This window comes from Mustela lutreola, chromosome 8 (genome assembly GCF_030435805.1).
Source record: "Mustela lutreola isolate mMusLut2 chromosome 8, mMusLut2.pri, whole genome shotgun sequence".
Lineage (NCBI taxonomy): Eukaryota > Metazoa > Chordata > Mammalia > Carnivora > Mustelidae > Mustela > Mustela lutreola.
In genome coordinates, this window is record NC_081297.1 from 117,792,173 (window position 1) to 117,817,077 (window position 24,905).

The following is a 24,905-nucleotide window of genomic DNA, read 5'->3' on the forward strand; positions in this document are numbered from 1 at the left end:
CTCTGGCTCCGCTTTCCACTCCTACCCATCGCAAGCACGTCCACAAGCCGCGGCATTCCAGAAAGAAAGGCCAAGGCTCGTGAGCGCCGAGAGCGCCGGGACGCCGTGCTCCTCCGGGTTAGAAGCAGAAGCCGCCCCTCCACCGCGGCCGACCCAGGGAAGAGCTGCCAACCTAACTGGCTTCTTGCGATTCGGGTTAATGTGGATCTTCCACATAAACGATTTACGGATGAAATAAAAGCCCTTTAGAGTAATACTTCCTTTCAAGTTCTTAAGACGCCTCTAAATCTTTCTGGTAGTGAGTGGCCAGCGTGGGGGCGGGGTGGGGAGCGGGTGTCGGGCAGCCGGCCCGGAAGGGCGCGGAGAGCAGGGAGTGGAGGGTTAACTGCTTTGCGATCTCACCAAGCTCTTCCGAAATGCCAGTCCGCTGTCGCGGCGACAATGTTTCTGGGTGTCGGGGGCCTCGTCCCTCCTGGCATTTGTCTGAAATGGAGCTGTCTGTCTAACCTAGGCCTGGACGCGCCCTGCCCGGGTAAGTGGGGGAAGGTGGGGGTGGGGTGAGGGCGGAGGGGGACCCTGGGTGGAGTTAGTCGCCTGCCTATTTTCATATTCATTAGAACTGGGAGGTTGCCCGTTGAGCCCAGCTGAGTTTCAAGATATAAAAGCAACTTCGGGTGCCCCCTCTCCATCCCGGACGTATTAAAGGGCTCGGAGCCGGGAAGCTCCCGGCGCCGCAGCGCTCGCTTCCCCTTCCCTCCTCGGCCCTCCATTCTCCCGCCCACTTGCGCCCTCCCCCAGCGCTCTCCAGCCTCTGCGCCCCAGGAGCTCCGCGACAGCCTTCCAGGATTATGGAGTTTCTGAGCGAGAAGTTTGCCCTCAAGAGCCCGCCGAGTAAAAACAGTGACTTCTACATGGGCGCAGGAGGCGCGTTGGAGCACGTTATGGAGACGCTGGACAATGAGTCCTTTTACAGCAAAGCGTCCGCGGGCAAATGCGTGCAGGCCTTCGGGCCCCTGCCCCGCGCCGAGCATCACGTGCGCCTGGAGAGAGCCTCGCCTTGTCAGGAGAGCGGCGGTGAGTCGCCTGCCCGAGCCTCGGCCACCCTTCTGCAAACCCTAAGTGCGGGGAAGTGTCGGGACAGGCTAGCGGGGAGGAAGGAAGGAAGGAAGGATGGAAGGAAGGAAAGGGGGAGCGAGAGAGTCCGGAGGGCGGAGGAAGGCAGTGGAACAGTGAGCGTTTTAAGAAGCGGTGTTCTGGCTGCCGCCGACTTGGAAGGGCCAAGGAAGGACGAGGCGCTAGATTGCCTCCGCGCGGTTCCCTTTTAGCTGTCTAGGGCTGTCCCTTCTGGGTCCCGGACTCCCTCTGTCCAGGACCCCGGAGTAAACTGATAGCGCGGTAAAGAGAGTGTAATTGAGTCAAGACAGCGCTCTTCCTCTGTGAGCCCGACGCGCTGCCCTCGCAGACGGAGCAGAAATCGATCATAGCTCGTTAGAGGATGTCACTGTTGTCACGAACAAGAAACTTTGACTTCCTTTAGATGAAAAACCTTTTAAGAAAAGTTTCCCAAGACGTAGCAGTATTTTTCTTTGTGAAATTGGAAGATTGGTAGATTAACTTGTGTGAAGTTGTGACTTCTGATTCTTTGGGTTTGCAATACAGTACACATAATTTTTTTTCCCTAAACACATCACTTTCAGTAGCTTCGGATAAAGAATTCCCAATATAAGCACTCACTCCCGAACTCTGTATTGTCTATTTTTCTGACTCCACATTAAAAGTCACCTAAGAGCCCTCTCTCGGAATGCTTCTGGGTGAAATCTTCAACTTTGAACGGCCAAGTATCTCAAAGTCAAAATGTTATCAAAACAAACCATCTATCTTTTCTATCTTGTAACCCAATACAAACCTATTTTTTTAAGATCGAGACAGCTAAAGCAAGTTTACAATTCCAAGAGGACTTTTCCTTATCATTGTATATATTCCACAGTTAAGCTGTAAGGAGCGGGTTGCTTTAAAATAACAAACGAATTAAGTGTGAAATATTTACAACAAGCCTCCCGCCCCCTGTTTTAATGGAGAGTCAAAATCCAGCAAGGTACTGGCTCATAGGAGCTCATTTTCTAAATACTGTGTACACAGTAAGTTAAAAAAAAAAAACAACAACAACAAAAAAAAAAAAAAAACACAACCTTCTATCTTTTACTAATTCGACATTGCAAATTACTTTTCACTTGCAAGGTTGAACCAAAAGTATAGGTGGGAAGGACAGAGAAAATCAGTTAAATAGTTTGTCATTTATTTAGAAAGACACACGCAATTAATTTTTATTTTTGATATGCTAATTTTTGGCTTTCTAGTTGTATTTCAGACTGCAGTATCTTTATTTTTGGAATTCTTACATGTATACGTAAAATTATTCGAATGGACAGGATTTAAAAAACAAAAAACGATTCTCTGACGTCCTAACAATTGCTGGATGGGACTACATCCTATTTTAAATTGTCGGGAATCCAAAATAAGAAGAGAAATAGGCGATTCTTGATACCTTAACAACTTTTTAACAAATATCACACTTTTAGGTTGAATTTTAATAGGAAAGTATTAAGTAAGATGAATGTAGGCAGCAGTTCGCTAAATTTAGGAAAGCTCCTGTCTTTCTCCTGAGATGCCCTTAGCCTCACGGCTGCTTCCCCTCCCCCATCCCTAATTACCGAAGTTCCCCCATTTAACTCAGCCCTAGACAAAACCTTATTGTTAATCAGTCATGGCTCTTCTTTATATCTAGTTTTACATCACATCTTTTGCATAAAAGATATTAAGCATTTAAGTTATCTTAGGTCTTAAAGTTCAAAACATTGGTATAATGATTAGAACAGTTGCTAAAGTATGTTATGAGATAATTTAAAAACAGACAAAAACGAAATAAGTATTGCAACTCTTTGGAAATTATTGTTCCAGCTGGGTTCTTTACTTTTTCAAAAACTCTTTGCAATTTAATTACGTGCGTCCATTGCATGTCTCTGTGTGTGTGTGTGTGTGTGTGTGTGTGTGTGGCACCATGTGATAGATTTTTGTTTTATATCATATTGCAAGCATGCAATGAAATCTGGAGGATATCACTGAGAGTGAAATACTCCTAAACAGAATGGAAGATGACATCTTTTGTTATCTTTTAATAGATGTTTTAATGTCTGCTTTAGGGAAAAATAAAGCTTTCTGTCTTAAAACATATTTTATGACTTAATCATATATATATATGACCTATTGAGAAAAAATCACAAGTGAGTTTTTACACTAAAGAAGTCTACTTAAATTTTATTCTGTTCTAAAAGAAGCACTTCCAGAAACTGACATGAAAGTCATTAATTTAGCAGGTCACTTTTTGAAAAAAACATTAAAAAGCAGACATGAATATACAGTCAAAATATTCAACATACAGTAGAAAAAAACCATATCTTAAATCTGTAGTCCATACCTTTTGTGTGGAGCAGGAAGATAACTTTTGGGAAGAGTTTGGATTTGGATTTTAGAAGTATTGTTTTTAAAATTGAAATTTTTCAGTTTTTACAAATTGAACTGTCTTGAGCCATGTAAGTAGCTCAATTTTGTCTGCTGTGAATAAATACATACACTACTTATATTAAATATGGTTCACTTTTCAAAGATTAAGCTCAATTTTTTAAAAAAAATCTAGAGCATCTTTTAATTTGATCACCTTATTTGATTCTAAATTATGTGCATAATCATTACATTAGTCCTGTAAAATAGAACTGTAAAATCTGGTAAATTATATGAGTTCCATGTCACACATTTTGAAATGGCTTTAAACCTGCCCAGAGTGGATTAATAATAGTGCCAGATATGATGTTTGAATTAATAATGGCACAGTAAATCATTAACAGACTGCTTTCCTGATGCTGTAAATGACTTCAACTTAATTTCTTCATTGAAATGTTTCACAATCCTCAGAACTGTTGTTTCCCCCCCTCTGGGTACAGTGAACTATGGGATCACTAAAGTAGAAGGACAGCCTCTTCACACCGAACTAAATAGAGCTATGGACAACTGTAACAGTCTCCGGATGTCTCCCGTGAAAGGGATGCCAGAAAAGGGAGAACTGGATGAACTTGGGGATAAATGTGACAGCAACGTATCCAGCAGTAAGAAGCGGAGACACCGAACCACCTTTACCAGCCTGCAGCTGGAGGAGCTGGAGAAGGTCTTTCAGAAAACCCATTACCCGGATGTATATGTCAGAGAACAGCTTGCTCTGAGGACAGAGCTCACGGAGGCCAGGGTGCAGGTAGGAGCCAAATGAAGGCCTTGGGTGTGTGTTGGGAGTGGGAGATACTGTTAGAATAATTCAGCGGTTGCATTTTGCCACAAAAGAAGAAACTGATTCTCCAACTAAAGGTACAGAACAATGTACTATATGCATGTAGGTCTACTAAAATTTCTTCTTCCTTGCAAAGAATTTAATCACTCACACAAAAACCTAAAAGAACGCTTGACTTATTACATAGGCATACAAATTAATGATTATTTAAAAAAAAGAGAACATCATAAATATCTCTAATTTAAATATTAATTTTTAAAGGGCAAAACCCCAGAATCATAGCTATTTACTAATACATTTATTTTATTTTGTTTTTTTTTCTATTTTATCAGACATTAAGGTTCTTTTTACATTACACACCAGATATTGGTAAATTCTTTGTGTAAGGGCCCATAGATCTATAATTTTATTAGGTTGGGGTTATAATAAAACAAAGAAAAAAATGAAACAGTCTTATAAATTTGCAATTGTTAAATATACAATAACTTATTTTTACTACACATAAAGAAAGGTCGTATAGCTCACTTGTAATTTTTCTAGCTCTAATAGTTGCCTTACCATTCCATTTTAACTTTGAAATGTAGATAGTTTGCATCTTTTTTGCAGAAGCAATAGAAATAATGCTCTTAAAGCAATTTAAAAATATATATTCAATTATATTTTAAGTTATACTCAAATCATCAAATTGGGTGGCACAATATACTCAACTTTTTAAATCATTTGAAAAAAATTATATTAAGTAAATTTCTATCTCTTAGACATATTTTATTTTTCTGGAGTTGGTATTCTTAAACAACATTTTATTGGTTCTCAAGTAACAACAATTTCAGGGAATCGCCTGTTTCTTTGTGCATTTTTACTACGCCAAATAGGAGAATATTAAAGTTTGCAATTCCCATACAGTATAAGAATAGAGAAATGAATAAAATAGTGAAGAATTTTGTCATGAGAGTAATAGTGTTTCTTCTGAAGATTAAGCCATTGTAAAGCCATTTCATCATTAAAGGCAGCATTTGGTGGTGTGGGAATACCAAGCAGCAGGATTTTTCTTTAGCTTGTAGAGAGAATAGTTACTTTATTTTAGTTCAGGAAGTAAATTTACAGAAAGTTGATGCTAATGAAGAATTCTGAATTATCAAGTGTTAACATCAGTCCCATGTGTGTGCTATTTTATTATTATTATTTTTTTTTGCCTTGTGTTCATATGTTTGGATCAGTTTTACTTGTAACCATAGAAAAATTTGTTTACTTATAGAGTGATCAGCTGTGCAAAATGGATGTTTTCGCCTTAATATTTCATCAACTCCTGATTAATTTTTGTCTAAAAACATGCACAGAGAGCCAACCTGAACGTAATTTATTCAGGTTTTCACTTTTTGGCTTTTCGTATCAGAGTGATAATTCATACCTATTTTAAGGAGATTGTAAAGATCTCTTTTCTCAATGAAAAAAAAAAGAAAAATTTCATTACTAAATTCCCTTACTATACTCCTAGTGTCTGTGAAGACAGGGAGAAAATATTTTATGTTTTGTTTTGTTGTTATTATGGGCCCTAGGCATTGTGTGTAATACACCTTTACCAGCAGTGTTCTAAGAAACAATACTGAACATGTAGCTCTCATAGCCTTATTTTAATTGCTGGAAACTAAGGTGCCACCTTAAATTTGCAGCACATGCTTGCATATCGAACTGAGGCTTAATATGTATGCAAAAGTATGATGGTAAAGATAGAGAAGATTATAATTGATTATGAAAAAGTAAAAATTTTAAGTAAATTTTAACAGTCTGCACTTTGATATGTGATTTCCAGCTTCTTTTGTAAGTATTTTGTATTCTGAACATAGTTCAGAAGAGCTGAAGAGCTTCCTGACAGCTGCTTGTGAAATGTCTACTCAAAAATATCAAATAACACATACTGAATATAACTTTTTGTGTCTCCCTTTAATACATTAAAATATTAAGTGAAGATTCTGGAGAGTTCCACGTGTGAATTAGTGATGAGGAAGATGGTTATTATGATAAATATTATTAGTATAGAAATAGAGAAATTTGGATGAGAGCTTAGTGATCCTATAGAGGCTCTAGTAACTAATAGGCTTTCTTGAACGTGGGTGTATCTTCCCATTTATCCTATTATTTGTGTTACCTCTAAGTCTCTTATATTGGAAAAATGATTTGGAGATTTTTGAACTTTTCTTATAAGGGAAGATAAGTATTATAAGTAGTGTAATTTATGTAATAAGCACATTTGTATATTTTAAACCAGAGTTCAATTTCAGATGGTTCCATTTTACCTATAGTCTTTATCATGCTCAATCTAATATGTGATCTTAATATTTTTTGTTTCTAAATAATCATATTTCTGCCAGTACCATATGTTTGGATGTAATCTTAGTGTTTAAATTTTTCTAAGATTATCTAAGGTATGGGTAGAACCCAACACAGTCTTCACTCTGTGACATGTTCTAAAGATAATTGTTTTGACAGATCCAGATATTAATTTGGTTATAGTTTGACTGGGTTAATGTTATGTGCATAACCCCATACTAAAAAACCATGAATGTCTTCCAGATTTGCAGCATTCTCTGAGAGGAAAATTATCTATGATAATTTGGAGACATAAGGAGTCTTCAAAATCATATAATCTAATTACTTTTTATTTTCCAAAATGAAAAAAGAGTCTGAGACATAGTAAATATTTTTTTTAAAGTATCTCCTCCCTTTCTATTAATTTATATTGCCTCATGGACATACCACTTACCAGGGTGAAATAGAAAGTAAAACTTGTGGCTACTTTTGTGACATAGATTTATTTCTTAGTGATTTTATACACCTGGTTTGTTCTTTCTGATCTCTGGCTTTTAATAACACCATTGCATTTTCAAATATTCCTCATCTAAAATTCTACTTTTTAAAAAAAATAGGTTTGGTTTCAAAATCGAAGGGCCAAGTGGAGAAAAAGAGAACGTTATGGCCAAATACAACAAGCTAAAAGCCATTTTGCTGCCACCTATGATATATCAGTTTTGCCAAGGACTGACAGCTATCCACAGGTATGGTAAACGTCACAGAATACTGATTGCGAAAAATAGATGTGGTTTGTATATTCCTAAAAGGAATATTATTATTGGCTTTATTATGTTTGATGCAATAGTCAGAATGAAAATGTTAACCTCCAGAAGACTTTTTGCATGTTTGTTAAATGCTTATTTTACTAAAATATTTATTTCATTATTATTTACTTTTGCAGCCATTTGTTCAAAAATATTTTAGGGTCCCTTCCTTATCACACATTGCCAACAACTGAAGTAGCATCATTCACAGTATAAACCTTTTAATTAGTCTACATTTTAACTATTCAGACTCATTTCTTTTGTTAACTTTTTTAACAAATAAATAAAGCATTGCTTGGCGTGCTGTCTTTGTGGCTAATGTTTTATGAGCCATCCCCTAACCTAGTGGTGGTGTGGTCTATGAAACCTTCAGTTCCACTTAAAAATAACTCTTTTTCTATGTTGTCTTTCTAGCTTTGTTTCTAGTCCATTGTTTCAGGGAAACATTTAGCCTTTGGTTACTTAAAACATATATAGGATTAGTACTGAAGATTTTTTTAAAAATTTACCACATTTAAAAACACATTCAGGGATGCCTAGGTGGCTCAGTTGGTTGAGCAGCTGCCTTCGGCTCAGGACATGATCCCAGCGTCCTGGGATCGAGTCCCACATCGGGCTCCTTGCTCGGCAGGGAGTCTGCTTCTCCCTCTGTGTCTGCCTGTGTTCACTCTCTCTCCCTCTCTCTTTCTGACAAATAAATAAAATCTTTAAAAAACAACAACAACAACAAAAAAACCCAAATTCACCCCTTTCTATGGGAGTTCTCATCTCATTTTAAAGAGCATGTAGAAATTCCTTTTCTTCTCATTATTTCCCTTTAATTTTGAGGGTTTTTTTTCTTTCTCACAGTTTGTAATTCATGTAAACAAGATACATTTTATCTTTTTAATTGGACATTCATTTTTCCTATTACTGAGTTATAGTATTCAGAACTATATTTGATACATAATAAGGAACACTTGTATTATAAGGAGCGAGATATTTGTTATTTCATTCCTTACTGTTTAAGGATATACATTGTTACAGACCATTTTGAAAACAAATATGTAATGTATATGCTCGGGGAAGACCTTGACAGTCCAGTAACCAAATCTTTGCAGGGTATTCTGCAAAGATTTGGTTAAAACTGAAGGGTATTCATTTTCTTCAACTCTAAGTTGAAGTTCATACCTTGTGAGCACAAATTCAGTCCTTTAGCTTTGTGCATCCTTCTATTCTGATGCTTTTTATGATTCTTAAAAATCTATTTTGAGAGCTTCATCCTTCCAGATAAATTCACCAAATTTATTAATGTATTATCATATGTGAGTAAAAGCCTCAGAGATCACCTGGTTCTGTCCTTCTAAACGTTAGGAAACGAGACCCATGGGGAGTTAAGGAATCGGCCCGTGATGACAGCAATGACCTGTGATCACAGGAGTGTCCTCACAGGACAGCCTGTGAAGGGCTGCTGCAGTTAAGCCTTGCCACTGCAGTCTACCAGAAGACGACAGGAGCTTCGGAATAAATGTCCACACCTGCCCTCAGGAGAACCTTGTTTTTCTTACTCTAGGAATTTATCTTAAAGGAGTTCCTTCTTTTCCTCCAGTTTAAAAGCATATGTATATATATATATACACATATATATATATATATATATGCCTTTAAATATATAATAAATATTATATATTTTATATATATACAGTGACCAAATTTTATAAATTATATAAATATTTTATATATATGTCTTTAAATATATAATAAATATTATATATTTTATATATATACACATATGCCTTTAAATATATAATACACATTTTATATATATATATTCTGCTCCTTATCAACATAGAGCAAATGAGCTTTGATTCACCCAATAGTTTTGAGTGTCCTAAATGAGTAGTGAACAAAGTGCTGTGAGGAAGTCTCCCTGGTAGGTTCTAAGCTCCCTGAGAGCAGGCACTGTGGTGGGTTCGTGATTGTTAACACAGCCATGACCCTTATAGGATCAGGCCGTGTTCTGAGAGGGTTACGTGGAGTAACTCATTTCATCCTTATCACGATCTTACACAATAGGTGTTCTTGATGAATTCTCCTCATTTTCCATATGAGTAAACTGAGACACAGAGAGGGGAGATACTTACCTTCATTAGGGACGAAGCTGGGATCTATCTCATCGCAGGCAGTCTGGCTCCCACGTGCAAGATCTTAACTCATCCCATAGACTCTCTCCCAACGGCTGTGTTGAAAAGATGGAATAATTAATAAATGAATACCAAAGGAGCGTAAAGCTTAAGTTGCATTAGGCAGGTTTGCAGTTTCGCTCAGGGGAGCAGAAACTAAACACAGAATCAGTAAAATAACAATGAATATGACCGGGATAGTGTGTATTGGCAGGTATTTGAGATATTTCGAACTACTTCACTGTGATAAATTTAGAAATAGTAAAGTTACAAATTAATGAACTCTTTTCAAATGAACTTCATATACTCTTACTAGTCAAGTGTGCTCCATCACACTTCTTGACTACAACATACTTTTTTTTGCATCTTTTTATTTTGGTTTTCGTTTTTTTCCTGGGAAACCCCATTTCCGTTTGTTTGTGTGTGTGTGTTTTTTTTCCCCACTTCCCTGTGCCTTGCTGGTGGTTGCCTTATCTCTAACTTAACTTTCTTCTTCAGTGCAACATAAAACATTTAGAAGAGTGCCGGGCACGAACTAAACTCTTTATAAGGGCTTAATGTAACTTAATACACTCTTAGTCATTCTTTTTCCTAGGATTATCTTGCCATTGTGTTACTGTGCCTCATAGCTTTAGAGATGGTCTGTTAGCACACTGAGGTAACCTGCTAGTACCTCAAGTACTAAGTGCCTCAAGCAGGAAGGGAGATGGTACAATCAAATTATACGTTTGATAGTCTTTTTCATTCCAACAAAGGATTAATTTAAAAATTTCCCTTCACAAGTCATGGGAATTTTGCACCGATTTTCCTTGTGGTTTCTCCAAAATTTATGTACAGTGGTTATATCAACTCTTAAATTAAGTATGGTAACACAGGCATCACATGCTGAAGTTACTGTTTTTGAAGTTATTTTGACAGTATAATTCATCAACAGTAATAAAACTCAATACTGTAAAATCTATTGTAACTTTTTATATTGGTAAGTTATTAGACATTTGGTTGCCAAAAATACTGAAATCAGAATGTCTCTCACTCCCCAGTGTGGGTATTGGATAAAGTCAGGAAAATTCCATCTGAACTTAAAAATATGTGGTTGACTTTCTTTTTATTTTGAAGAAATAATTATGCCAAGATCATGTCTCGCAAGCTTCAGCCTACAGGAAACTTTTTTTTTTGAGCATGTGCCTTGAAAATAGAAATTATAATCAGAAAAATAAGAACCCAAACAGAATCCAACAACTTAGTGCAGTAAGACACTGAGCTTGGTTACTGTTACTAATTACAGAAAAAAATATTAATTACCAAAAAGTTGGAAACTAGAAACAGGACAGAAATAAAGAACTAACAATCTGGCAGGAAAACAAAAGCTTACACAGAAATACATGAAAACAGAAATGGTTGAGAAAATGGTCTCTTCAGATCTGTTCAATGTGGATAATAATCTTGCCAACTATAAAAGTATCTCTATATAACCTATAATAGGTTTATTTATGAATATAATTAATATTTTCTAAAGTGTTCTAAATACTTTGTTTCCATTGATCTCATTAAAAAATAGTAACAACAGCCCTACTGGTAAAATTAATACCTAGCAGTTGAGGGCTTATTTTAACCCAAGCTTCTTTCATATGGCCATTAACTCATTGAACTTAAGTCCAGATTTTCTGAGTGCAGGGGTTCAGAGCTCTTTAAGCACCATCACTGAGCAATGAAATATTTCAGTTTTGACCCTAAAAGACCAAATCATTTTGGAAAGCAAGCATGCTTTCATTTTTAAATATATAAAATAATGATATAAAGCATTTAAAAAATGTAAACACTTTTTAGACTGTTTTCAGGTATTCTTTTTAAAAAAGTATTTGTTTCAAAAAAAGATTACAACAGTATTAAGCAAATTATGTATACACTGAATAGATGTGAAAAAAAGTCGTTTCACTTCAACATTCTGGAATATCTTATGAACCCCAAACTAATCAATTTCAGTAAAAAGAGATAATTTCTGGATCTCTGGGGTCCTTAGCAGTTCACTTTCCCTCTCTGAGTCTCAATTTCTTCCTCCGTTGAAAGAAATAGATTACAAAGATTTTGCAGAACACTTTCAACTTAATTTTTTTTTTCTTCCAGAGTCATTTGCATTTTAGGCAACAAATATATGCTAGGTACTGTGTGAGGCACGGGTTATATAAATGATCCAGACAAAATATCTTCCTTTTTGGTCAAGATTACAAATTTGGTCAAAATTTCATACCAAATTCTGCAGACACTTCTTAATGCAACCCACACCCAGCAGACCAAAAGGACCTATGTAATTTTGTCTTAGAGTTGAAAAAGCAAGCATCTATCAAGAGTAGATTCTAATTTATTTCTCCCTTATGGACACCAAATCATTTTTTAAAATAATTATTTTGTTGAATAAAATAGTTTTCAAGATCTAAACATTTTCTGGAGGATTAGAGCCAGCCTTCATTCTTAAAAGAATCTCTAGTTTCATGACCTTAGGTTTGGCTTAGATCACATGTGCATCAACTTTATCATTTACTTTCTGGGTAACTTTGGGTAAGTCTCCTGACTTCCTTGATCTTCAGATTTTTTCTTTGTAAACAGAGATATTATCGGTGCAAGAGTTGGTGGTGTGGAGGATTACTTTTTCTTATTTGTGAAGATTAAATGGATTTCCAAACAATCGGTACAACCAAGTCATGGAACTTGAGGAGGACCAGGTGTTAATGTTTGACTATGGGCTTCACAGCCAGGGACTTGTGGGTTCAGATCCTGACTCTGCTACTTAATAGATTTTAGAACTTTGGCAAATAAATTAACCTCTAGGCATTTTTCTCCTCATTTATAAAATGGGTATACAAGTTCATACGATGTTCGTGAAGATTAGAAACAGAAGTTTCTGCCAAGTACTTAGGACATTGCCTAGTACATAATGAGTGCTCAATAAGTAGTAACAACTCTATAATAGCCATTAGTCATTATTGATTATCCAGTAGAGAGGTAGCTAAGGGGTGTGAATGTTCTGTTATTACAGCTAAACTAATCCGATTTTTGAGTAAATCACTACTTAAGGGTCTAGGGAAGATCAGATTTAGTTAAATGTACTTTCCTCTTTAAATTAAGATAACCAAATACGGTACTTTAAGAAATGTTTGAGTGTATTCTTAATCCACCAAAATTATTTTCTCATGAAGAAAATATTTTCATCAAAAATTTTTAAAAGGTTTGAAGTTGTTTCCCATCAAAATTTTCCATAGGGTTTTACTTAGTGTATAGTGAGAATCATAACTAAATCTTTGTTTACATAATATATAACAGGACCCATGCAGTGTCTTGCTTTCTGTTGTTTAATAGATGACTTAATAAATGTATGCCACTGGGAGTTTGAACATACCAAAGATTGGATTCAAGTTATAAATAATTTATATATATGTATATTTATTTATATTATGTGTGTATATATATATATATATATATATAGTCATTGGAGCAACTTAAAATACAGATGAACACTGTACAGTATTTCTAGTTTAATAAATTCTGTTTCAAAAATTGTAATTTACAGTTTTTTAAGGAAATGTTAATGTTTCTATAAAATAGTGATTATGAAAATATTGTTCACTCTGCCCCTTTTAAGAGTAGCATCAGCTCTCTACTAATTTGAAAGGTTCCCTTAAGCTAAAGAAAGAATATTGTCTCCTTCAGCCACTGTGGTTTAGCAATTGAAAGGCATCTGAAACAGTAAATAAATAACCAGTAATCTTTTTTTAATGTTGGTAATGTAGCTATACTTGATGTATTGTATAATAAATATTCTCATATTTGTGAGACAACCAATAAAATGGTCCCACAGTGATACAGTGAAACTTCTCTTAGGAGGAATGGAGGGACAAAAATATTAACATCATTGGGTCAACAAGTCATATTAATATGAAATTGCTAATATAATTTAATGTATAAAAATATACAAGCTGTATAACAATTTTTATGAAGAATATTTCATATACATGTATAAGTATATATTAAAAAAAAATAAGTTACATGTAACATGAAGCAGGTATTGTCAACATTTGAGTATATTACCAAAATAAATAATAAGGCAAATGCAAAAATAAATTATTGAAGAGTGCTATTGTTGCTTATACATTTAAAAACTATCTCACAGGGGATAGAGAAGAACCGGGAGGGAAATTAAGCCTGAGGAGTCTATGACAACGATCTGTAGGTTAAAATCTGCAGCACATGCTGTTATTATTAATATGAACTCACAATATATTTTATTTTATTATTTTTTTAACTTAATTTTATTTTTTCAGTGTTCCCAGATTCATTGTTTATGCACCACACCCAGTGCTCCATGCAATACGTGCCCTCCTTAACTTAGAATATGTTTTAATTCAGAGGTTTTGCTTGCCATATTTATTAAGCCTCATGTAGCCTCTAAATTTAAAAATAGTCTGTGCATATTGGATTTATATTTTAAATTATTAATTCACAATGGAAACTTAGTTTATATTTTAATCTTTGTTTCTTATAATTGTAGATTTTGTTTTAACTGGAGAATTGTGTCATTAAAAATGAATCAAGCACTGTCAACAATGGCTATCATGCATATATTAAAATACATAAAAAATACTGTGATAGTTAATTGGAAAATACTCCATGTTGATCATTGTTGCTGAATAATGAGCAAAATAGCAAATCCTATTATCTTATTCTGTCCTTAAGTGAGTTGATTTGAAAAGTGTTGTTTTAGGAATATAAAGTAAGATTTCCCACTAGTCTTTTTAATGACCATAACTACCATACAGTTTAAGAATGCATCCAACACTAAAAGAAGAGAAAAAGTATGTCCTTAATGTTTCTTAGGCTTTTGAGTTGGAGCACCTATTTCAAATAGTGTTTAAGTAATGCAAAATTTAAACACATTAATGTGATGTCATTCTGAAAATTTCCAGACATTAACATTTCTTATCAAGATTAGTGCTTTTAATTTTTGCACTAAAAAAAAAAATATATATATATATGTATATATATATATATACTTACTTTTCTGTAAAGCAGTTTTCTACTCAGATTTTTAGTCTCATATGATTGTTATATCTTACAGTGATTTTTTTTCATGGAAAATTCACTGTTCCTTGTTCCAAATCTCTGCACATATTTCTAAGATGAAATTTTATTTAAAAAATTAAAGTAGCAACCAGTATTTAATATATGACTTTTTCCTGATAAGTAATTTCTAATCACTACATCTTAATGATACTATATGTTTAAAAGGTATACTTTTGAAATTTTTGAAATGTAAATTGGTTCCAAAATAATCTTAATAGTTTTGTATTATCTGAATTTTTTAATGTGAAAATTACAGCTAATTAATAGGCACTGATGAAAATGTACCCTCATTTCTATCTTAGGTATACCTCAATGTGCTCAGATAAATCTTTTCACTTTGTAATTAATTTAATTGGGATTTTTTTTTTTTTTCAGATGGACAAACTGTCAGTGTTTGAGATTTATTCACTTATTCTCTGATAGCGAGTGAGACTTACTCACTGGTAGCAAGTTCACTATTTAGAAAAACATTTATACTCTTTCTCCCTGTCAGGAACTTCTTGATGTAGTTACTAGAAAAGTTATTAGAACCCTAAAATCAGTCAACAGCTAAAAATATCTTCAAGTTACTAAGTGTATGATTCTTATTAACATTTTATCACCCTAAATTTTAAAGGGAGGGTTATGCTAATAAAGAATTTAATGGCCTTTTAAAAAATTAAACTGTTTTTGCAGAAAGTCATGTTAGCCTTTTTTAAAGAGACCATATAAAAATCTGGTCAATTATAGAAGTGATAATGTGGTAGTAAATCTATATAATAAGTTCAATAATATACAAAGTGGTCAATAAATGTAAACAGTCTTTCAAAGAGGAAAACCAAAATCAACTTTGGGATTTTAATGCAAAGAAGCTATTGCTAAAGCATTATTACAGATAGCTCTCTGTGAATCCTTGACCTGTGTTTTTTTAAAGCAACCTTTAACTCCCACAAGGACATGTGTAGGCATATGCTGTGAAGGTAGTATGAGTATAGCATGTGTGTGTGGGCTCTGTGTGTGTATGTGTGTACATATGGATGTTGGTGGCAAGTAAGAGCAATTTATATATAGAAAAGGAGTAAGGTTAAATAAACTTGTTTTAGTAGAAAAATATTTAGTTTTAGAGTTGCTTTAAAATTAGGGAATGATTGTTACTCATTGATTTCATGTTATTAAGTGTGTCTCTTAGATACAGATTAAATTCCATAGGGTAGTGGCTTCTAAACTGCAGTAACATTAGGAAATAGAATATGTAATTCTGTCATGAAACTGTTTTTTATATATCATGGTACTTTACAGCTAATGCAAAGAGAAACAAACTTGCATTTCTTTTAAAAGGTTTTTTTCAAATATGAAAAGTTGCTTACTATAATAAAATCAGTAAATATATTAGAAACATACACTACATTTTTAATATATTAAAATTTCGTTTGTAGTTTTGATTACAAAAGAATATATCAAGTTTCTAAGGTGAAGGTAAATAAGATTTATAATTTCTCAGTCATTATTTACCATATGATTTCAACACATGAATATATATCCACAGTGAAAAACTCTTTGTGTGTTTGTGGTATGTGTGTGTGTGTGTGTGTGTGTGTGCATAAAATACAAATACATGTTGACCCTTTCTTTCCTATATATTACTTTTTAATTCCTTGGAAGAAAAATGAGTGTTAAATGAATTTTATTTCTATTTGGAAAGAATCAGACAAAACAACAACAACAACAACAACAACAACTTTCCTCCTAAATTCAAAGTCATGGGATAATTAAATTTTAACCTTTTATTTGATTAGAAAAACATTAAGGGGCACGTGTTCAGAGTAGAGTGTAGTAAGTCATCCGAACCTCCATTCATGCTCATGAGATACAGTTGGCTAAGTTCCTGGACATGCTTTGAACCGTACCCCTAGAACTTTTGTAAAACGTTGTGAAGCACGTTAAAACGTGGAATGTTTTTAGATTTTCTAATTCTTTTAAACACAATAAAGAAGAAAAAATGTAAAGGGGTCTTTTTTTCTCTTTTTTTGGCACATTGGAAAGTAAGACGTGGATATTATTTAATAATGGTATTCCTGGTTGTGAAGCTACTTAATATTTTGCAGTTAGAGGCCTGAAAAAAAAAAAAAAACAAACCCTAAAATTTATTTGGTACTGAGCTCCACCATTGTAGGTGTCTCTGAAATAGTCCAAGAAAGAAAAGTAGTGATCCTATTTAGGAAAAAAAAAAAATGTATTCTTTCATTCCAACATCTAATAGCAAATATATTTCTTCTAATGAGTTAGCGAGATTTTTGTGTGGCTTCTCTGTTAACAAATATATATACAGTTTTAGACAATAGGCCTTGTAGGTTCGAGCCCATAGTTTTAACATGACCACTTGTATAAAAATAGAATTGGTGGAGGAGTGGAGGTCTCATAGACTGAGCCTACCTTGACAGCAGATCTATTCAACCACAAGCTCTAACAGCTTTCTTATTTGATCAAATACTGCCTTTGAGGAATGTTTGAGAAAAAGAGACTTGTGTCATGATTGCCTAAGCTATTTGAAGATTTTCACATGAAAGAAGGATGCTACCTCTTCTGTATCATTTTTAAAGAATGGAAATAGAAGTGATAGAGGAAGATAGCAGCTCACTTTTTTACAGAGCTCCCCTAAAGGGAATGAAAAATTTTTAAAGAGGTGAGCTTCTTATCACAAGAATGAAATATAATTGAAAGTGTACGAGGGTTTTTTTGCCTTTTGAAGGAAGCTGGACTTCAGTAGTGTCTCTTAATCCCAGGTGATTTTCAGAATTCCTGTAATATTGTCATTGCTCTCATTTTAATACAAATCCCATAAGTCGCACCCCATGCTTAATGGGTCAGAATCTCCAAGAAGATGTATCTATGATGAAGAATAAGTACTTGATAGGAAATAAAACTACCTAGAGAAATACAGTCAATAGTGTCTAGGGATGAAATTTTCATGATAATTGTCAAGATTATACAGAATCGTGATTTTGGAGCTCATATCATGAAACAAATTTAGATATATTAGCATAAATTGTCCATAAAATTTTGGTTATACCTGCAAGATGGATCAGTTCAAATTTCACATTCCTCAAGTTTTTTTCAGTCATTTAATAAATGTATATGAAGTGCTTATTATGTATTGTGTTAAGCTGAAGGATGAATAAAAAGTTATGAGCAAACATTGGGGTTTTTGCTGTCAGAGAATAGAGCCTATGAACCCCCACAAAGCTAAATTTAGGAATAAGTAAATAAATAATTTCAGCTTGTAAGACTAGTTTTTATATCATTGTTGCATTTCTTAAGATTTGTTGCGTTCAGATTTGACCTCTACCATTGGACTTACACATCTTGTGGAAGGTTCTTAAGCTCTCTGTTCTGTAGTTTTACCTTTTACAAAATGGGGCTACTAAAAGCAAAGAAGCATCTTTTAGTGTGTAGAAATGATGAGAAGTCCTCACAGTACATCTAATACCATGCATGCAGTAATTAATTGATAGCCATTAGCTGTCATGAGGATGATTTTGATGGTTGTCATCAGATCTTTAATCACCCAGAAGGAATGCTTCAGAGGAAGCAAAACCTCAATTCATTGGGGATATTGTCTTTTTATGATTTGGATCTAACTTTCGATATCAAAACCAACTAAAACCCTAACGTCAGAGGAAGCCAGGAATTTTTAAATGAAAGAAAGATATGGGGTGGAGGAGATAGAGATCAGGAGATAGGACATACCAGTAAAAATGTGCAACATTATCACTACCCAAGGGACTATTTGGGTATCTTCTCAAATCCAACTAAAATATTGCTGTAGTAATGTGATTTACCAGTCTGTTCTGTTAAGAAAACATTTCTTTCTATATGCTAGAAATTCTGTCACCAAAAGTAGCACATTTAACTTGTTTGACCATGTCCAGATAAGAAGTTTTGATCAAACTAAAAATATTTGTTTGTGCCAGGGAAACTGGAGATTAATATGAATTATTATGACTTATATGAATATGAATTATAATAGATTAATATGAATTATTTTAGGGAGATTAATTAATAGATTAATATGAATTCTTTAGGGAGAGAACACTTTCTTAATTTACATTCATAGATTACTTTCCTTGCCTTTATCATTCTCACTTCCTTTTTTTAAACTTAGTTATTAAATACATTTCTGTGCATTTAAAATATGATAGATGATTTTAATAATAAATTTCAGCAATACTATATATAAATTGAGGAACCCTCTAACAAACTTAAAATGTAAATAATCTTTCTCTACCTCTATTTTGCCTTTCACTTATTTTTTCAAAAATAAGCAAGCTAGTTCACTTTCATTTCCTGAAAGCCCTTTTGTCAGACATGTGACTGTGGGTTTTGCAGTGTAGCACAATGTTTGATTGAATGTCAGAGGAAAATCACCCAGATCCAGTTAGAAGAGCTAGGTTGACAGAGTAATGACATTAACAGTCCCTCTTACTGGTTTGAGATACATAACTCAGCAATCAGTGGCACCAGTCATTATATTTTGGCTAAAGTGGGATGCATTTAGTACAATCAGCCCAAATTAAAACAACATAACCCATGGTGACTTAAAGATTAATAAAATGTGCAAACCATTATATATATCTATAGATATGTTTCACAGGTTTAATATATTTAAAGCAGCTTATAAATATATTTATATAAATATTTCTGAAATAACACTGAAGTGAGCATTGTGCCAATCTTTGAAGTCCCAACTAAGAGATGAAATTAGTTGTTCAAATTTTCTCTTATGTTTGAAACTGGTTAAGCAGTCTTTTCTTGAGTGATAGAGTAACATCTCCACCAGTGCCATGTAGAAGATTCAGTGACATTTTATGCTATTAATTGAAAATAAGTTGTCCTAAAAAGAAGGATTTAAGTGTGAGTATTGTGAAACTACACCGGAGGTTATATGCAGTAGACTGGAATCTTTATGTAAAAATAAATATAAGCAAACATTATTTGTATATGTGTTAAAAACAATTGAGGATATGATACTAATTATCCTGATTTTTTAAAAAGGAAGCCAGATGTGATAAACATAGGTATTACTGCTCTTGTAATTCAAATTTTTGTGATAGTATTGCAGTTTTAAAGTTTTGTTTTCTAAGGCTCAAACTCTCATTTCCCTCAGCTACTACTGCTTGCATGTTTTTTCTCTGTGCTTCTCAGTAATGCATGTGATCACTTTTTTTTTCCTTGTCTTTGTTTGAATAGTTGATCTAAGATTCCTCCTATTTAAAACTCGTATTATACAAATTCTACTTAGTGTCTCCTTTACCTGCAAGTAAATTTAGAGAAATTTGTGTTTGTTGTTTCCTAATACTAAGAAATGTGAATTTTCTGCACACAAGTGACGATCTAGTTTTCAGTCTTAAATAAAATGTTATATAGTACTTTAATTGTACTCTTATGATATTTTTGCTAGTACCCGCATATTTTTTCAGTTGTGTTTTCATTATTTGGTAATGGTCATGTTTTAGAATTTTAAATTATTTTACATGTCATAATTCTGTTGTAACCTCACCATATCGTAGATAAAGCATAGAAAAAATGTGTAAAATATGTATATATTTCTCATATTCACAGAGCTATGTATTTAAGACTATAGGAAATAGAAGGCAATGAAAGACTAAACATTCCCAATAATGAGTTTGATTAAAGAATCTACAGAGTAAATATCAGGAATGGGAAGCTGCCACACTGAGTCCAACTGCAGAACTTCAGATAATGCAATTGTGTCATTGAGTTTAGAAAGATAAGCTATATTTAAACTTAAAACCTTATTTTAAACTGCTCTTCTAAACACATGGATTTGTCGTGAATCTTGACTAAATCTAGATTTCAGTTTAAAAATCACGACTATAAAAAGAATCCTCAAGAGACTGACATGTTCTGAGAGTATTTGATGTCAGATATGTGGGTTTTGGTGATCTATTACAGTATAACAGATTGGAAGAATCTTCCAAATAATTACTTTTTAGTAATTACTTTATGTACTCAGAATGTCATTACAGACCACCCAATGGGAGCAAACAACAAATAGCTGACAAAATTGAGTCAACCCTGTTTAACAAATGTAAGGGAACAAAAGTGAGAATGCGTAAATGTAATATTTGTTGTTTTATATATTCCAGATTCAGAACAATTTGTGGGCAGGAAATGCGAGTGGTGGTTCTGTGGTTACTTCATGCATGTTACCACGTGACACGTCCTCCTGCATGACGCCTTATTCTCACTCGCCTCGGACAGATTCCAGTTACACAGGGTTTTCAAACCACCAGAACCAGTTCAGCCACGTGCCCCTCAACAATTTTTTCACTGACTCTCTTCTTACTGGGGCTACCAATGGACATGCATTTGAAACAAAGCCAGAATTCGAAAGGAGGTCTTCCAGTATCGCAGTTCTTCGAATGAAAGCCAAGGAGCACACTGCCAATATTTCATGGGCCATGTAACATACAGTACTCTTTTATTTTTCCTTTAATGGCAAAGTAAAACATTCTATTTCTCATATTTAAAGGATACCACAATAAGCTGCTGTGTGTGGAATTGCTAAAGGTCAAGATATACAGTGAGACCAGCTTAAATGAATAGTTGTTATTATTTAACATTAAAATCTAAGAATGAACCTCTGAAAAGACTAAATAGGTTTACCATCCATCAGTCTCCACAAACTCTGTTTTAGTAGTAAATTTTTTTTCTATTGTACAAGTCGATGAAATACGACCATGCAACTTCTTAAAAGAATAAATGTATTAAAGAAATTCCTCTGTTATAGATTGATTTATGTCAGTTCTGTATAACAAGAAATCCCTTGTAAAATAATATCTGATAAAGGAGGAAATGCACTGGGAAAGTGTCAAGATACCAAAGCTGTCAGGTAAATATTGAAGCAGGGTGTTTTGGGGAGTTGACTGTTATTTCTCTCTCTCTGGCTCCAAGACACAATGGGCATATCCCCCGTTGCTGAGAATTTATCTGCAGGCCTAAAAGATTTTTTTACTTATAGATGTTTTAGTGAATTTCCCATGAAATAGAACTCTTCTGAAATGGCCAGCATTTGCATGAAATATTTGGGCATACTTTCCTGAAACCATGTGGCTAAAGGTGATAACTGAAATATTCCGGTGTGATTTAAAATACAGTCATGAGAATAGTTTCTATAAATGCTACCTTTTAAATGAAAAAGTCAGCACCAACTCAGTGAAAAAGCCAACACCAACCGACTTAGCATCACACACGAGGAAAAATGTAAGTTACAAAACCTTCTGCTGCTTTTAAACTAAAAGTATGTCAATTAAAGTATACGCACAAACTTCTAATAAATACACCAGAAGAAACTTTTTTTTGACATGTCACATTATGCTTTATTATGAAACATTTTCAGTTAAAAGAGCAGCAAATCCAAATTTATATTTATTTCTTGGGCTTATGCAAGTGCACATGTGTGTGTGTTTGTTTTTTGATATATAAGCCGTAAGCATTTTTTTGCTACTGTGGTTTTGCATAGGGAATTAAAATGTCAGAAGGCTCTCTAAAATTTCTGGTGGAAAAGAAAAGAAAAATACATTGCATCTGGAAAATTGCTAACCCCTTTGATTTACTTCTCCTCCCTTTCCCCTGTCACATTCCAAGCTTTTTCAGATGAGTGAAATGTCAACCTCCTTAAAAGACTCTTAATTCATAAAGGCAAAGTAAATTAATTGAAATGAAGATGGGTCCCATGGCTTGGATCAGAGCAAGTTCTGCTCTTTGTACTCCCTTAGAATCTTACTTGTGGTTCGTGTAGACTTTAGGGATATGCTTGGAAGCCCTCTAGACTAAAAGATAGGAATAAATGAATTCTAAAAACTAAATTTCAGAAAAGGTACTTAAATCCAGTGTCTCTTCCTAGTAGGAAAAATATTTACAGCAGTTAGACATTTTTTTTGTAATAAAACTTTAAAATCAAGCAGATGATGGAGATGAGTGATGTCCTAAACAAACAGCCCTTGACTTCATAATAACTCTGTTCTTTATTACTTTTGGGTTCTCTCTTTTTAGTTTTCTTCCCAGGACAAACTTGTTCAACTTTGGCCCTGAGAATTATGCTTACATGCAGAAGCTCTTGTTAGAAGATTGTTTAGGCAGCTGTTAAATATCCTTCATGTTTTAAAAAAGGACTTCTAATACATTCATGTGTCTGGTCAATAGGAGGTTGGTAACTAAAACTTAGAACGAAAGTGTAAGATTTTCTTTTTAAAAATTCCCAAGTTAGTAGTGTTTGTGTTCATTTTCTCCTGCTTTCTTAATTTAAATTTTAATGTCTCTCAGCTAATACATTATATTTTTAAAATGAGGGAAAAAACTCATTTTTGAATCAAGTGTGAATTTCACATCATCCCTTAGTTTTCCTATTACACTTTTTTTCCTCATTGTATTCTAATAATTAGTTAGAGCTTCTGTAACTTATTCTTTTTAAATTTTAACATCTTTTTAACTGATGTTCTACATCTGCAATGCTTTGTATAAATTTAATTCAATCAGCACTTTTTTTTTTTTTTTTTAACACCTACAATGTGTGAAGCACTTTTGGGGATTAAAAAAATAAATACTAGAACCATAGCTTTGTCCTCTATGAGTTCGCAGCCTTCCTGGACTGATGCATCCATAAAGTTGACCCTCTCAGCCATGCCTCACATTTTCTAATGGCAATTAAGAATTGAATGCAAATCTTGGTGAGAACATTCTAATCTTTCTTTTTCATTGGCTGGGTTTTATTACATATTTAAATAAAGATATAAGAAAACGAACTTTTGGTGCAATAGGAAAGATAAAGCTAAAACCAAGAATGCATAGAATGCACTTCCAGAATTTTCTCATGCAATTTCTGAACTTAGGTTAATCTCAATTTCATATACTGGAATTCAGATCGCTCACAAATCTCAGCGCTGCCTTGGTGGCTCAATCTGTTAAGCATACAACTCTTGATCTCTGCTCAGAACATGATCTCAGGGTTGTGGGATGGAGCCCTGAGTTGGGCTCTGTGCTCAGTGTGGAGTCAGCTTGTCCCTCTCCCTCTGCTCCTAACCCTGCTCTCTCTTTCTCGTTCAGATAAATAAGTAAATAAATAAAGGAAGTCTTTAAAATAAAAATGTTGATCTTACACACCTAAGAAAGGAAACATTAAGGAGTGTTTTAATTTACTTTTATTTGGGCTCAAATTACTAACAGAAGTGATCCTGGGAGTTTGGGTCATGGAAGTAGTTGATCCACTTGGACATTTGTTCCCATGCCATTTTCATCCCCTACTTATCCCTTCCACACTTTTTTTTTTTTTTTTGCACAGACAGTTTAAGGGATGATTCTTGTACTCTTCTCTTTCTCCTGAGCAATTTGGTTAAGATTTGGTCCTCAGGAGATAAATTTATTGGGGAATTAGATAAGGGTTGCAATTTCATTCGTAAAGATAAAATGAAATTTCAGAAAATGGGTTGTGGATTTTTGAAGACATAATTTCCTTGAGAATATTAGTGATTATTTTCTCCTTAAATAACTTCTCATGAAATCAGAAAAAGAAAGCCACTGTAATCTTTGCTCTCATTCTTGACAACTATCCCCAAAGAATAACAGAGTTACTTAACCTATATAACCTTGAGGAAACTCATGAAATTGAGTATATAAATTACTGGAATGTATTAGCTTCGTTGTTTCAATAGGCTGTTGATTTTCTTTTTTTACCTCCAAGGAAGGGAGGCAAAGGTATACCTATGCATTTAACAGGGTTCTTACAAAAATGATACGTTACTCTTTCCTTTTAATATCTTTGCTTTTTTATCTCATGTACTAGCTGCTTATTTGAACTCCATCTGCAATTCTTTTATCACCTCCCTATGTTTTATATAGTGCTGTTTTCCGTATAATGCTGTAGTTTTAGTCTGTCAGCAGCTAAACCAATGTTTTGGCTAAAAAAGAAGTGGAAAGATCAACTACAGTGTTTGCATAAACTCTTTGAAATATTTGAATTGTTTTCTGAACGTACCAGTAACCCTGGCCTTTGTTTTTCAATGTTTAATTCAAGGAGAATTATAAATGATGGGTAATTGTTAGATATAATTTTTAATTATTAATTCAGTCATTATTTGATTTGCTGCCAAATGTTTTGGGAGAAATGTAGAAATGATCTTA

The 24,905-nt window shown here is 34.0% G+C and overlaps 1 protein-coding gene across 1 annotated transcript; it reads left to right on the top strand.

Moving 5' to 3' along the window:
- Window positions 1–708: 708 nt before the first annotated feature.
- Window positions 709–21,495, top strand: ALX1 (ALX homeobox 1). The gene is made up of 4 exons (XM_059183637.1): window positions 709–1,074; window positions 3,999–4,303; window positions 7,261–7,389; window positions 20,873–21,495. Exons 1-4 carry the CDS (start codon window positions 849–851, stop codon window positions 21,191–21,193), a joined length of 981 nt encoding a protein of 326 aa, XP_059039620.1. The 5' UTR covers window positions 709–848; the 3' UTR covers window positions 21,194–21,495.
- The last annotated feature ends 3,410 nt before the right edge of the window (window positions 21,496–24,905 follow it).

Coding starts and splice junctions, on each gene's coding strand:
- ALX1 (XM_059183637.1), top strand. CDS start 849: ATGGAGTTTCTGAGCGAGAAGTTTGCCCTCAAGAGCCCGCCGAGTAAA. Junction 4,304..7,260: donor TCACGGAGGCCAGGGTGCAG/GTAGGAGCCAAA, acceptor TAAAAAAAATAG/GTTTGGTTTCAAAATCGAAG. Junction 7,390..20,872: donor GGACTGACAGCTATCCACAG/GTATGGTAAACG, acceptor TATATATTCCAG/ATTCAGAACAATTTGTGGGC.